Raw genomic sequence first — 15207 nt, 5'->3', positions numbered from 1 at the left:
AGCTGAGGAATGACGTGGTGGTGAGTTCCCTGGGTTTTCTTTTTGCCTCACCTATCCCAGACTTGGAGCTAAAGAAGCCGCCAACGCAGAAACGCCAGCGGGCATAGACAAGAAAAGCCCCAACAAGTGCCTTCTCTGTCTAGCCAAAGGACCAGAAAAACTTTTTTCTAGCAAGACAGAAAACTTTTAGGTAATGACCATGCTACTCCAGCCAAACACCACAGTAAACCCTGTGCCCCACCCCCTACCCAAACCAGCAGACACTGAGTGGAGAGCTTAGACTTCCACTCTCACCAGGCTGTACACAGGTGCTCCAACTGGGACGGTGGGGAGCTGGGACTTATTCCCCGCTGAGTGGTGATGAGACCTACCCCTTCCTGAGTGTCAGTAGAGGCCAGGGAGGGAGATATACCAAGGCACTCTTACCCTTTCCAGCCAGGGTTGTGTGAGTTCAGGTCCATTGGGGACCTGGATCTCCCAGCCTCACACAGCAGAAACAAGGTCTCCTCTCTCCTTCATGGAGGTCAAGTGGAGAAATGAACTTTCCACTCCACCTGACAGTTATGAGGTGCCCCAGCCTCTCCTGCTGGATAGTGTCAGAAGAAGCCAGAAGTTTAAATAAGAACCAAAGTCTCATAACATAATACCAGGAGTATCCAGGTTTCAATTACAAATCACTCATCACACCAAGAACCAGCAAAAACTTGAATGAAAAATGACAATCAATAGATACAAACTCCGAGATGACAAAACTAAAAAAAGAAAGTTGCAGCAAAAAAAAAAAAAATAGAAGATACAAAGAAGAGCCAACTGGAAATTTTAGAGCTCAAAAATACAGTATCTGAATTTTTAAAAACCTTCAGTGGATGAACTTAACATCAGAATGGAGGAAAAAGAGAAAAGAATCATTGAACTGAAGGGAGAACAATAGAAATTACCTAGCCTGAAAAACCAGAAAATAGAGTAAAAAAAAAAAAATAGAGCTTCAGGGACGAGTGCAAATATAGCAAAAGGTATCATATTTGTGGCATTAGATTTCCAGAGGGATAAGAGAAAGAGAGTGAACTGAAAAAATACTTGAAAAAATAATGGTTGAAAACTTTTCAAATTTGGCAAAAGGTACAAAGATAAGAGATTCAAGAAACTGAGTAAATCCCAAATGAGATACCCCCCAAATCTAAACCAAGACATATCATTGTCTTTAGTTTTCAGAAGTTTGACTAAGAAAAATCTTGAAAGCCCTGAGAAACAAATGACACTCATAGGGGAAAGACAATTCAAATGACAACGGATTTCTCATCAGAAAATATGGAGGACAGAAGGAAGTGGCACAGCATTTTTCAAGTGCTGAAAGCAAAGATCTGTCAACCAGAATTCTATCTGCAATGAAAATATCCTTCAGGAATGAAGGGGAAATCAAGACTTTCTCAAATGAAGGAAAACGACCAGAATTTGATTACTCTGAAGGAAAGCCTTCTTTAAACAGAAGGGAAATGATGAAAGAAGAAAATGTGAAAAATCAGGAAGGAAGACAAAACAACACAAGGTGTTAAGGGTAAATACAATTTCCTTCTCCTCCTGAGTCTTCTAAATTATGTTTGATGGACAAAGCAAAAATGGTAACTGTCTGATGTGTTCTAAATGTATGCATAAGAAATATCTAAGGCAATTTTATTTTCAGTGGAGAGAATAAGGGACATAAAGGAAGATAAGGTTTCTATACTTCAATTAAACTGGTAAAATATTGATACCAGTAGACTGAGATAAATTATGTATATATTAATATAATATCCAGTGCAACCACTAAAAATTCTGTGCAAAGAGATGCACTAAAAACTACCATGGATAATTCAAAATGGGATCCTAAAAAGAGTTCAAGGAACTCAAAGCATGTTGGGAAAAATAAATCAGAGAGAACAAACAGAAACATATCAGTAAATTCATGAATATAAGTAATCTAAATACACCAAGTAAAAGACAGAGATTGACAAAGTGAATTTGAAAAACTTGGCCTAACTACATGCTGTCTATAAGAAACTCACTTAAAATATAATAATATAGATATGTTTAAGGTAAAAGGATAAAAAAGGTATGTCATGAAAAATTAAATTAAAAAATGAATCAAAAGAAGGTAAGAGCAAAGAAAATTATCGTAGACTGACAGGAACATTACAAAAGGATAAAAGATCAATCCACCAGGAAGACAAATGTGTATGCACTAAACAAAAGAACTGCAAAATATGTGAAGTGAACACATATAGAACTGAAAGGAGAAATACACAATTGTGGTTGGAGACTTCAACACCCCTCACTCAATATTTGAAGGAAAAGCTCGATGGAAAATCAGCAAGAATGTAGGAGAATACAACACTGTCATCAACTAGCAGGATTTTTGGAGATTTGTGGAGCACTCCACCCAATAACAGAACACACATTTTTTTTTCAAGTGCCCATGAGACATTTGCAAAGATGGACTGTATCCTGAGCCATGAAACAACCTCAACAAATGTAAAAGAATTGAATTTTTTTATACAGAATGTTTTTTTGACCACAGTGGAGTCAAATTAGAAATCAGTAACAGAAAGGTAACAGGTAAATCTCTAAACACTTGGAAACTAAACAACACACTTCTCAATAATCCATAGTTTGAGAATCAAGTCTCAAGAGAAGTTAAAAACTACGTTGAACTGAAAGAAAATGAAAATATCACATATCAAAATTTGTGGAAACAGCCAAAACTGTGTGAGAGGGAAATGTATTGCATTAAATACTTAACATTTAAAAAGAGAAAAGCACTCAAAGCAATAATCTAAACTGCCATCACAAGAATTGAGAAAAAGAGCAACATAAACCCAAAACAAGTAATACAGAACAGATGAGAAATGAATGCAAACTGAAAACAGGACAGTTACAAAAATCCGTGAATCCAAAAGGTGGTTATTTAAAAATATTTGTAAAGTCAAGAAAACTCTAGAGAGACTGACAGAGGAAGAAAGAGAAGATACAAATTATCAAATCAGGAATGAAACAAGATATTACTACAGACCCTACAGTTGTCAAAAGGATCATATGGGAATACATATATCATACTGTATGATTCTACTTATATAACGTTCTTAAAATGCCAATAGTATAGAAATGGAGAACAGATTAGTGGTTGACAGGAATTAGGGATGAAGAGCAAGCAAGATGGAAGTGGGTGTGGTTATAAAAGGGTAACAGGAGGGATCCTGAAATGATGGAATTGTTCTCTCTTTTGACTCTATCAGTGTCGGTATCCTGGTTGTGATTCTGTACTACTGTTTTGAAAGATGTCACCATAGGGGGTAACAGGGTAAAGGGTACACAGGATCTCTTTGTATTACTTCTTACAATAGCATGTGAACCTACAATTTTCTCAAAATAATAGTTTAACAAAAAATTCAAATACAAAGCTCTAAAAAGAAAACTTACAATTGTTTCCTAAAGGAAAATTATGGAACAGACTTTTCTTCATTTATGAATTTAATACTATTCTTCATTTATGAATTTGATACTATTGTATCTAAAACTAAAACAAATGGAAGAAAGTTTCTTGCAGTCTGTTTAATTGAACGATTAATGTTAGAAAAAAGCATCGTTATCCATTATGTTACTCTTCAATTATGTTTGGTTTTTCTTCTTCTTTACTGTATCCTTCTAAAAATAGTTCTTGAAAATATTCAATAAAGCATGGAAATTAACTAGGAAGAAAAGAAAATTTAGGAGAAGCATAATAAAAAAATTTAAAAACCAACACTTAGATCTTAATTGATTGAAGAACGTCAAGTATACAAAGGTCTAATATTGTGGAATTGAGAAAGAGAAAGCAAAAGACATGACCGTTTTTCAGCATGCTAAGATATGAATGATTTATTTGTGGTGTTTGTTGGGTTGAGTGATAGATAATGATTTTTCATCTGTTGGGCAACCAGCTATGAATACTGAAAAACAGATTTTGAACATCTTTGGTTTTTATGATCTTTGCTGTGTCATTCCTGAATTCACTTTTCTTTTACTGTAGTTCTTCCTCTTTTGTTTTTCCAAACTTTCAGATCAATATGCTTCTCAATTTTAAGGATGACAAAAGCGAATGTCCATGTCCCGAAGAAATCCAAGACCAACTCTTGGATTTTCATGAAGATTTGATGACACATTGTGGTAAGGTCTTCTTGACCTGTAGGCATTAAATTATATGTTAGTAGCCCAAATCTATTAAGGGGATTCTCCCTTATTTTTATTCTAAGAACTTTAAAAATGGAATTGATTCGATGTTCTGAATGTGTGGTTCTTTCTCCCTTTATGCGGTGGTGTGTATAAGTCTGCGTCTGCGTCTCAGTGAAAGAAAAGGAATTAGCCATTTCTTAAGTGGTATATATATAGCGCCAGTAATATTATTTTTATCTTATTTTAATGAAGAGAGTAAAATTATATTAATTCAGCTTATGAATGAAGAACGACTGAATGACTGCCGGAAAGTTATACTACACACACACACACACACACACACACACACACACACACACACTTATATATATACTATAAATAAAGGAGTGCTCTAAAATGGTAGAATTATTGCTTCAGACATAAAGTATTCCTTAGTTTAGGATATCTAATATCTGCTCTCTCTGTCCCTCGACTTATTAAAATATCACTGATATTTTTGGAAGCAAGTAAGGAGGATAAAAGACTAGGGAGGTTTTTAGGCAGGGCAGAACCGTAGGTCTAAACAGTGCCCAAGGTCAAGAGATGCCTGAGGGTTAGCCCAAGTAGCACAATTGATTTTGACTCCTAAGAGGGTCTTTTCCCTCTCTGCTTGGTTTTATATTTTGTACTGGCTGCCGATAGCTCTGATATCACAAGAGCAGGGGAAAAAGAGAAAGAAGGAAGAGAGAGCAATGAGTGACTCTTACCTATGAGTGCTAGTGGGCAAGATTGCTTAACTCAGTGTCATCAGCTGTTTCAGACATGGCAGCATTGCTTTAAGCTATGAATGGAAAAACCTGCAAAACCTGAGAATTATTTATCCTAAATGTTTTTTTTAATATTATTTTTTCTCTTCTTCTTTCTCTTTGTTTTCTTCCTACTAGGAATTGAGCTGGATGAAGATGGGTCTCTGGATGGAAACAGTGATTTAACAATTAGAGGACGCCTGCTGTCCTTGGTAGAAAAGGTGACATACCTAAAGAAGAAGCAAGCTGAAAAGCCCGTTGAGAGTGACTCCAAGAAGTCGTGTAAGTTATGAAAGGGCACTGCCACAATGACTCAACTACGGCATTTACTCATCACTTAAATATTATACTAGATGAACCAGTGAGAAAATTGAGTTTGCGGCTTCCAAGAATCAGATTCTTAAGTAGATGCCTGTAGCTGCCAGAAGTAGACAGCAGCCTCAGGCCATATTTGTAGGAACAGATTGAGAGATGGCAGCTTTGAAAGGGTGGATGGGCTCCCTAGAGAACTAAACATTTAGGGATTGGATCAGTCTTATCAAGAGAAGGTATAAAGCATGTAATTTAGCCTTCATATCTAAATATTATGCTATTGACTTTCAAATATTCTTGCATCAAGTTAAACCTTTTCTTAAAGTTTAAATAGATATTGTCTGTAACTATATTTTGGTTCTGAAATATTTTCTAAAGTCTTATGCATTTCTGATTCATCCATATAATATTTAACTGAAAAGTCACAACTGATACTCTGAAACCAAATAAGCACACTGAGGCAATTGGTCCTTGAGACACTGCACGCTCATCCAAAAGGGTTTCATGAAGTAGGTCTGTGAGATCCTCTGACTTCCTGTCTCACTGCTGAGACTACATTCATTTAAGATGCAGTGTTGGTTTATTAATGGCTTTTATGGAAAGAAAAAAAAAAACTCATGAAAATTTTGTGTTTTTTTCACACTAACTTACAAGGGAAATCTTTTATCCATACAATTACTTCTAAATTTATTCTTCAGTATCACAACCAACTTTGAGCCAGGTCTTCTTCAAAATCAGAGTTCAGAGTTTCTTATGAATCACTTTTTATTATTATCAATTTTGACCTATTAAAACAACATGGTTGTTTGACCTAAAAAGACAACATGGTTTTGAGATACGTGGAAGTGTACTGGCATTTTATCTAACTTTTGTATTTGGTTAAAATTGGTAGTTTGTTTTTTCTTTGTTGTTGTTGTTTTAGTATGGTATAGATTAAAACAGGTTAAACAGCTTCTTTTGGAAATCAAACAGTGTACTGATGATAGGAACTAAGTACCTATGTATGAATTAGTCACATCAACCCTACTTAGCTTTGATAATTTTACTATATGTTTTAAGAGGTTTGGAAGTTCTGTTGCTTTTAAGTGTGCTATATTGCTTGTCACATTGCAAGTAATCTATGTATGGGGTAACTTTTCAACTTAATACAGTTTCACAATCAAATCTTTTTGAAGACATTTTAAGTGACAATTAGGGATACAAGTTGAAGTAGAAATATAATTTCATGAGGTTGCTACTACAAAGGACTCAAATGAGGAGACAGTTGGATAAAAAGAAAGCTCCTTGAATGCCCATGGTTGACCTTTATAAGGATATATGATGTCAGATCTTCTGGGAGGAAAATAATGGAACAAAGAAAATAAAAGTAATAGGACCACTCATTGATTGCCCTATGGATTGCCAATAGTAGTTTTGAAAAAGTGGCTACAATTTTGAAACAGCTTAAATACCTTAGTTTTACAAATAGTTTTTAAAGAAAATACTGTGTATTTTTATCCTTGCATGTCTGTAACTCATCGGTATTGACATGTTGACATTGAAGAATATTTAAATGAAGTTTATTTTTTTCAAAAAAGGTATTTTTGAAATTCTGGCACAAATATTGATACCAGTTTGGCTTGTCTGAGATGTGCATTTGAAATGCCCATCTAATGTGTCTTCTTATTCTCCTTTCTAAAGAAGTATCCATAATTACTTTGCAGCCACTCTTCAGCAGTTGATTTCTGAGACCATGGTCCGATGGGCCCAAGAGTCTGTTATTGAAGACCCTGAGTTGGTGAGGGCCATGTTCGTGTTGCTCCATCGACAGTACGATGGCATTGGGGGTCTGGTCCGGGCTCTGCCAAAGACCTACACTATCAATGGTATTTCCGTGGAGGATACCATCAACCTGCTGGCATCTCTTGGTCAGATTCGTTCTCTGCTGAGTGTGAGAATGGGCAAAGAAGAAGAGAAACTTATGATTCGTGGATTAGGGTAGGTTATTTACTATTACAACCTTTGTCTTATAAATGTCTTCTTTCTAGTTGTTTATCCCAATAGTAGTACAGTAGGTGCATTAGTATAAATACACTGTCTAGATTTTATGATCATTAAATTAGATTGTCATTTTTCTAGAGATTATGTTTTAAAGCTAAATAGGAAAATTGCTCAATTACAAAACATGACTAATTTTACAACTAGATGCTAAGGTGGCTATGATATACAACAAATATCTTAGATTTTATTTATTTCTCAGTAATGTACAATCACATATAAAAAATACAGATTAATAAAAACACAGTAAAATCCACAGGGGGACAAACAGTCACGAGCAGGAAATAACAAGGAAGTTTGCCTATGCCTATTGGGCCTTGAGCAAAGAATGGGGGATAAAACAACTGTTCTTAGAATCCAACATCATAGGTTGTACTTTATGTGGGTTTCGGGGTTAACATTTTTTTATTGAGTTATAGTTGATTTGCAATGTTGTGTTAGCTTTTGGTGTATAGCAAAGTGATTCAATTTTATATATATATATATATATATATATATATATATACATTCTTTTTCATATTCTTTTCCATTGTGGTTTATTACAGGATATTGAATATAGTTCCCTGTGGCATACAATAGAACCTTGTTGTTTATCCATTCTATATATAATAGTTTGTATACACTAGTCTTAAATAGGGTTAACATTTATACCTCATATGTAGTCTAAGGATCCCCAAGCTGAGAACTTAACATATAATTTGGCCCAGAGGTGTGCTTTCTCAACTCAATTCACTGTGAATTCTTGCAGGAAAATCCTACATACTACTAAAGATTAGCCCACAATCAAAACTTGCAAAACACCTAAGGAAACAATCCACCATAGGCAAGGGTCTGCAGATACAATAAAGAGTGGAGTTAGAACGCCTCCCACAAGAATTTCAGATCGTAGAATGCCAGAAAGAGAACGTAAAGTTACTGTATTTAAAATGTTTAAAAATAAGAAAGAATAGGGGCTTCCCTGGTGGCGCAGTGGTTGAGAGTCCGCCTGCCGATGCAGGGGACACGGGTTCGTGCCCCGGTCCGGGAAGATCCCACATGCCGCGGAGCGGCTGGGCCCGTGAGCCATGGCCGCTGAGCCTGCGCGTCCGGAGCCTGTGCTCCGCAATGGGAGAGGCCACAACGGTGAGAGGCCCGCGTACTGCAAAAAAAAAGACACACACAAAAAAAGGGTCCATGAAAATTTGAAAAATATCCAAATAGACGTTCTAGAAATGAAAAATATAATAATTGAAATTAAGAGTAGTGATTAATAAAAGTATAGATAAATAAAGCTGAAGAGAATTAATAAATTGAATCATAGATCTGAGGAAATTAGTAATGCAACACTGAAAGAGAAGTTAAGAGACATAGGGGATAGTATAAGGAGGTCCAGCGTATGCTGAATAGGAATTATAGAAAAGACAGAATAGGTGAGCTATATGTAGAATGGGAACTTTGATGAGCTATTGGCTTGATGAAAAATATGAATTCACAGATTCCTAGAGTACAAATCATTCCACATCTACAGCTGGACAGACTATAGTGAAACAGCATAAAACCAGTGATAAATAGAATATTTTGAAAGCAAATAGAAAAAGCCAGGACACTTGAAAAGAAACAATATTTAGAATTCTCAGTTGTAAAACTAGAGATCATAACTCAACGAAATATCACAAAGTTCCAACAGAAGATAGCCATCAATTTACAATGTGTTACTCAACTAAGATTTCACCATCATGAGTTTGTGCTTCATGTGGATTTGGATACTGGAGTTTATATTCCATATTTAAGAGTGAGGGCAAAACAAAGATATTTCAGAATGTTTACTTAAAGTCCCTCATTGAAAGACCTTCTGAAGGCTGTGTATTCTGGAAAAGAAAATGGAATTCAGAAGAATGGGAGGTAATCAATTTCAGAGAGTATATTACTGGTGCATATATGCATATATCTAAGCAATCATTAACAAGCTTGCATGATTTGGGGATAAGAAAATATGAGAGAATTAAAATACCAGAGAAAAATAAAAGCTTAAATTAAGCTGTATGATATTCATAAGAGAAAATACCTAAATGTTAGGCTGTAAAAATCTGGAATGTAGAATGTTGAAAAGTGATGTAAAAGACAAATATTTAGCACCCCCAACCAAAAAAAGCTAATCTGGTTCTCTAAATAACAGATAACAGAGGAGATAATGGTGACTAGTGACATAGGTAAAATAAAACACAAATAATAAAAAGGATTAAAAAAACTCAGCGTTGGTTCTTTGAAAAACAACTAAGGAAATAGAATAACCGATGTTTTCTTTGGCTAGAAAAATAATTCTGAGGGGAAACGAAAGTATGGAAAGACTCAGATTATGTGATATTTATGTACATTTTAAATTCAGAACACGATACTATATATTTCCTGTGGGACTATTAAGTATTTGAAATCATAAAACTGGGAGATTATATTCCGAAAATCATAATGATTGCACACTAAAAAAGTCAGTATACTAATGAGACAAAGAGGGAAAACAGAAAAACCTGAACAACACAAGCTAATGTTCTTTATTTATAATTGTCTGTGCATAAGCCTTTTTTTTTTTTTGGAATATTAGTACTTAAATCTAACCTGAGGGGGCCTCTCCTGAGAAGTGATCTTAATTAAATGAGAAAGAAAGCCTTCCAGGAAATGTAGAGCACTTTCTTTCTTAAATGACCATGTAACAAGTAAGATGTACTATTAACGTATAAATCACTCAATAGGGATAAAACTCAAAATGATTATGAAACAAGATAAAATGTTACTTTTTTGTGGTATTAGGAAGATCCTAAAATGACACATTTAATAAGTGACAACCTGCCTACTGGTGGTAGAATTAAAAATCCGTTTAATTTACCTAGAACTAAAGGCAAATGAGATTTTTCAATTAGATACCTTCCAAAGTTAGGTCATGCAAAAGGATTTGAATTAACAGGAGAACAGATCTCATGATTACATCTGTGGTTTGAGAGTTGAAGGTTCTCTTGATAATTATGCTGCTATCTGATGTGAAGGAAAGGATGTCTTTGTTTACCTTATTCATCCTTGCATTAAATAGATCAGACCTGTATTAGCCCTGGACCCCCAAGTCATTTTTCTGAGTTGTGCTACCTAAAAACTGTCTTCATTAGCACAGACCTAAACAAAGCTAAATTAAAAGTGAAAAAGTAAAAAAAAATAAAGAAAAGAAAAGACTCACACTATTCCACTTTCTTGATGTAGCCAGAATAACTAAAAGTTAGCATATGACTAAATGAATAGATGACTGACTCAATTAAGGTAACGTGATTCAAAGGGAAAGTTTCAGGTTTCTCGTTGATTGTACATTATTTTCTTGCTCTGGCTCCGACAAGAAAGTGTTTTATAGAAAAGACTCTTGCATGATTTGCTATATGTTAAAATAAAAATCAACAGAGCTGTTTATTTGCAAGGACTGCTAAACATTAAGATCTTTAAAAGTACCTTTGCATAAGTATTGTAATCATGTGTAATGCAATAATAATAGTACAAAACATTCTAGGTATCATCTGCTGCTGTTTCTTTAAATTAAGTGTCCCTTTTAATGAGTTGGATTACTCGTACCTGGACTTCATGTGTATTCAGTGTCTCTGGGAGAATATGTATCCTTTAAAAGCATTTCGCCAGAATGGTAACATAAATGTGGCAGGAAATAACACTACTGTTATTAAACATACAAATAATGAATATAGTACTAAAAAAGCATATATGAAAAGCAGAGATGCTTACACAACAATTATTTATATAGAAATTTTCATAAGAACATGGTATAACACTGCTTCATATTTCTATACAAAATAAGGTTAAACAAAATAAGATTGAATTTAGATATTCATAAAACTAGGAATAAGTGTCACAAAGTCTGTTTCATGTAAATGAATGTTTACCTATTTAGTACATTTCTTATAATCGAGAGGAGTAGAAGACTTGCATGCTGTCTTTGGTAGGCTGTCAGTATTTTTGAGGAAGACCCAATTGCACTTATGAACTTCTATGGCTTGATGATTGCTCTTACTTTTCCATACATGCCAGTAATTATTTCCAGAAGATTTATCATGATCTCAGATACGTTTTTATTTAAATTTTGCTCTGACTTCTGTGTTTCCCTTGTGCCTGTGTTGTCCTTTCTAGGGATATCATGAATAACAAAGTGTTTTACCAGCACCCTAATCTCATGAGGGCACTTGGGATGCACGAGACAGTGATGGAGGTCATGGTGAATGTCCTTGGAGGTGGGGAGTCCAAGGTAAAGGAAACCCTTTGATTCTTGGGATGCCATTTATTGTAACCTCCTAGAATATGTACATGGCATATTCTTAATGAGAACTTCTATAAATTCTATTAGGACTGTTTTTTAAAGAACACTTTTTGAAAAAAATTGGACAAAACTGTACAGACTGAGAGTTGGATATGCTTCTACAGTCATCCCCCAGTATCCACAAGGGATTGGTTGCAGGACCTTCCTGCAGATACCAAAATCCACAGATGCTCGAGTCTCTTAGGTAAAATGGTGTAGTATTCGTGTATAACTGAATGCACATCCTCTCATATACTTTAACTCACGTCTAGATCATTTATAATACCTCATACAATGTAAATGCTATGAAAATAGATGCTGTCATGTAGCAAATCCAAGTTTTGCTTTTTAGAACTTTCGGCATTTTTTGCATTTTGGTTGAATCTGCAGATGTAGAACCTACAAATATAGAGGTCTGACTGTAGTTTTTTCTTTGATATTGATAACAATTTTTTTATGCCATGTAATTTGCTATCTCCTAGATTATCCTCACTTCGGGGATATTTAGAAACCTTAAAAGTTAATACTATGCTAATTTTGTAAGATTTTGAATTATAAATCCATTCCCATCACATTAGAAGTCCATAACACAAGCATGCTCTTCAGACCCACCCGTTCCCTTGATTCAGACAACAGTTGGTCCCACTAAATTCCTGATCCAGACCAAGATTTGAAGATGATGCTCTATAGCATTTGTTGTAAGACACTAAGGTGCATTTTTAAATGATTAAAATTTAAAACCAAACAAATAGAATAATATAATATATAACTCCATATAAAGCAGTACAATTTCATGACCTCTGATTTGCAAAATGTTTCAGGTCTTTTTTGAAATTTTAAAATGTATTTTTCAAAATATAGACGTGAGTCCATATTTCTCATGTTCCGACTACCAATTAGACAGACCTGTAAAGATATTTATAAAATACTCTGTTTAAGAAGGACTTGGAGTCTTTAGGGATTATCTGTGGCATACTAGAATAAGAGCTAGGTCTCAGGGGAGATGTGTTTGCTGGGGCCCAGCAGGCAGACCTTCCAGGAAGGGTGTTCATCATAGGAGATGAGTCATGTGCCAGTCAGGGAAGATGTGAGTTCCCGGAATTTTAATAATAATACAACAGCGACACTGATGATAAGAACATCCTATTATGTGGTTCCAAATATTAAACTGGGTATTTTTCACAATATGTCTCATTGAACTCTCCCTCCTTTGCCTCAAGTAAATATTATCACCCATCTTATTACAATTTTACAGAAGAGAACCAGTGAGATTGCATAATTCCCCAAGGAAGCACAGCTAATAATGCGAATCAGGAATCACAGCTGAGCCTGCCTGGTTCCTGAACCAGGCCCATGCCACCTTTAGGGTTAGGGCTGTAGATTAATTCCAGATCAACCCATTGATGGCAGTGAGGCTTCAAATTAGTGCCAGGCTTGATCTTTGGTGGCTCTAGGACTAGATGAGTCCAAGTCTGGACATAAGAAGGTCTTCTGTACCTGAGGCTTGGCAGACATGGGCACACACGGATGGGCAATCTGATTGAGACCTCAGCTTCAGAACTCAGTTTTATAAAGATCCTTTGCTTTCCCAGCTAACTAAATGCTCTCTATGTAGGAAATCACTTTTCCCAAGATGGTGGCCAACTGTTGCCGTTTTCTCTGTTACTTCTGTCGTATAAGTAGGCAGAATCAGAAAGCAATGTTCGATCATCTCAGTTATTTACTGGAAAACAGCAGTGTTGGTCTTGGTAAGTAAATTATGACTTTCATTTAATCTCTAAGGTGAAAGGGATTTACATATTGGATTTTAAAATTAAGCTTTAATGTAAATTAAGTTGGATTAGTGCGATACGTATTGCATTTAGAAATTCAATTCTAAGTGAAAGTTGTTTTTTTACATGGAATTCATAGTTGCAGCGCAGTTCAGGTTTTGTTTCATCTTTGTTTCAATTAACAGCCTCACCAGCTATGAGAGGTTCAACGCCACTGGACGTGGCAGCAGCCTCGGTGATGGATAATAATGAACTAGCCTTAGCTTTGCGGGAGCCAGATCTGGAAAAGGTAAACAGCATCCCTGCCCCGTGTGTCTGTGTGAATTACACTTGTTCATAGTGTTTCTCAAGATATTTAAATGTAATTATACTATAGTTATAATTATTATAATTATAATATACTATGTATTATAAATATGTTACACTTACATGTAATATTATAAATTATAAAGAACAAGAAATTTGAGATAAGGTATTTTCTCTGATCACGTGCATTTTTCTTTGGAAAGAGAATCAACTTACTCTATATTCTTTTGTGTTTTTGTCCTTTCCCGGTAATCTGCTGTCACTTTTGCTTGAATCATACAGTTTAGATTTCTTAAAAGAAATTGCTTTAACATCTTATATATACAATTTATATCACAGAAGTTTGCATATTACAGTGCAAGGTATCATTGATATACTGAAGGCCATGCACTCTAAGCATATTAGGCCACATATATGTTTACCAAAATATGGATAAATTTCCCACATGTTTTAATTGCAGTTGCATTCTAAGTGGTCTTCCTGATCCCTCCCTTGCAGCCAGAGTGAGTCTCTTGAAAGGATCATATTAATCCTCTGCCCAGAACTCTCGAAAGACCTCCTATCTCACTTTGAGCATACACTTAGAGGCATTGCAATAGCTCCATCCAATCAGTCTTAGTTCATTTCCTGCAATTCTCCGGGTCTCTCTTTTTGCTCCAGCCACGCTGGACCCCTTGCTGTCACTGGAACTTGCTAGGTGTGCTCCTGCCCTAGGGCCTTTGCCCTTGCTGTTCCCTCCGTCTGCAATATTCTTCTGCCAGCCGTCCTCATGGCTCTTTTCCAGACATCCTTTCAGTCATTGCTCCAAAGTCACCTTCTTTTCAGTTCTTCCATGTCCGTGCTATAGTTTAAATATTTATGGTTTAAAATTACATTTTAATATAAATATATTTTACTAAAATCTGTATATTTATGTATTTATCAAAATCTACTCCTTACCATCATGTAAGGCCAGTGAGTACAGGGCATTTATTTCTCGCTGCTCATTGCTTTTTCCCAGTCTTAGCATTGGCACTGGGTAGATGCTCAACGCATAGTTGTTGAAAGCGTGAAAAAGTGAACTCTTCCCCAAACCCTCTGACATGACAGTCAACTGTCATGAAGCTTTGCATCTCTAAATAACCTCTGAAGAATTTTCTTCCATATATAATTTGAAATGTTTTTATCTACACACTGATAAAATAGCTAGTATTTTTAAAAAGTAGACAATGCTGAACACTGAGTAGGCTTTGGAGCAACTGGAACGCTCATCTACTGCTGTTGGGATGAAAAATGGTTAAGTCAGTTGGAAAGCAGTTTGGCATTATTTTTAATAAGTTAAATATACCTAACATAAATATGCCCCTAGCCTTTCCACTCCTAGGTAGTTACTCAATAGTAATACAAATATATGTCCACATAGAGATGTGTACATGGATGTTGATAATGGCTTTATTCATCTGAGCCCAAATTGGAGACAGCTCACCAGACAACTGGTGAATGGATAAACAAC

General features: G+C 35.4%; 1 protein-coding gene across 1 annotated transcript in view; it reads left to right on the top strand.

Annotated features, from left to right (window-relative positions):
• Positions 1–15207, top strand: part of RYR2 (ryanodine receptor 2) — a 721218-nt gene that overhangs the window by 497807 nt on the left and 208204 nt on the right. Inside the window, exons 39-44 of the mRNA XM_060286446.1 lie at positions 4074–4179; positions 5109–5252; positions 6986–7259; positions 11472–11586; positions 13253–13385; positions 13595–13698. Of these exons, the coding sequence (XP_060142429.1) occupies positions 4074–4179; positions 5109–5252; positions 6986–7259; positions 11472–11586; positions 13253–13385; positions 13595–13698 (876 nt within the window). The remainder of the gene's footprint in view (positions 1–4073; positions 4180–5108; positions 5253–6985; positions 7260–11471; positions 11587–13252; positions 13386–13594; positions 13699–15207) is intronic.

The sequence above is a fragment of the Globicephala melas genome, chromosome 16 (genome assembly GCF_963455315.2).
Source record: "Globicephala melas chromosome 16, mGloMel1.2, whole genome shotgun sequence".
NCBI lineage: Eukaryota > Metazoa > Chordata > Mammalia > Artiodactyla > Delphinidae > Globicephala > Globicephala melas.
The sequence above is the reverse complement of the archived record's forward strand: the minus strand, read 5'-3'. Positions and strand labels throughout refer to the sequence as shown.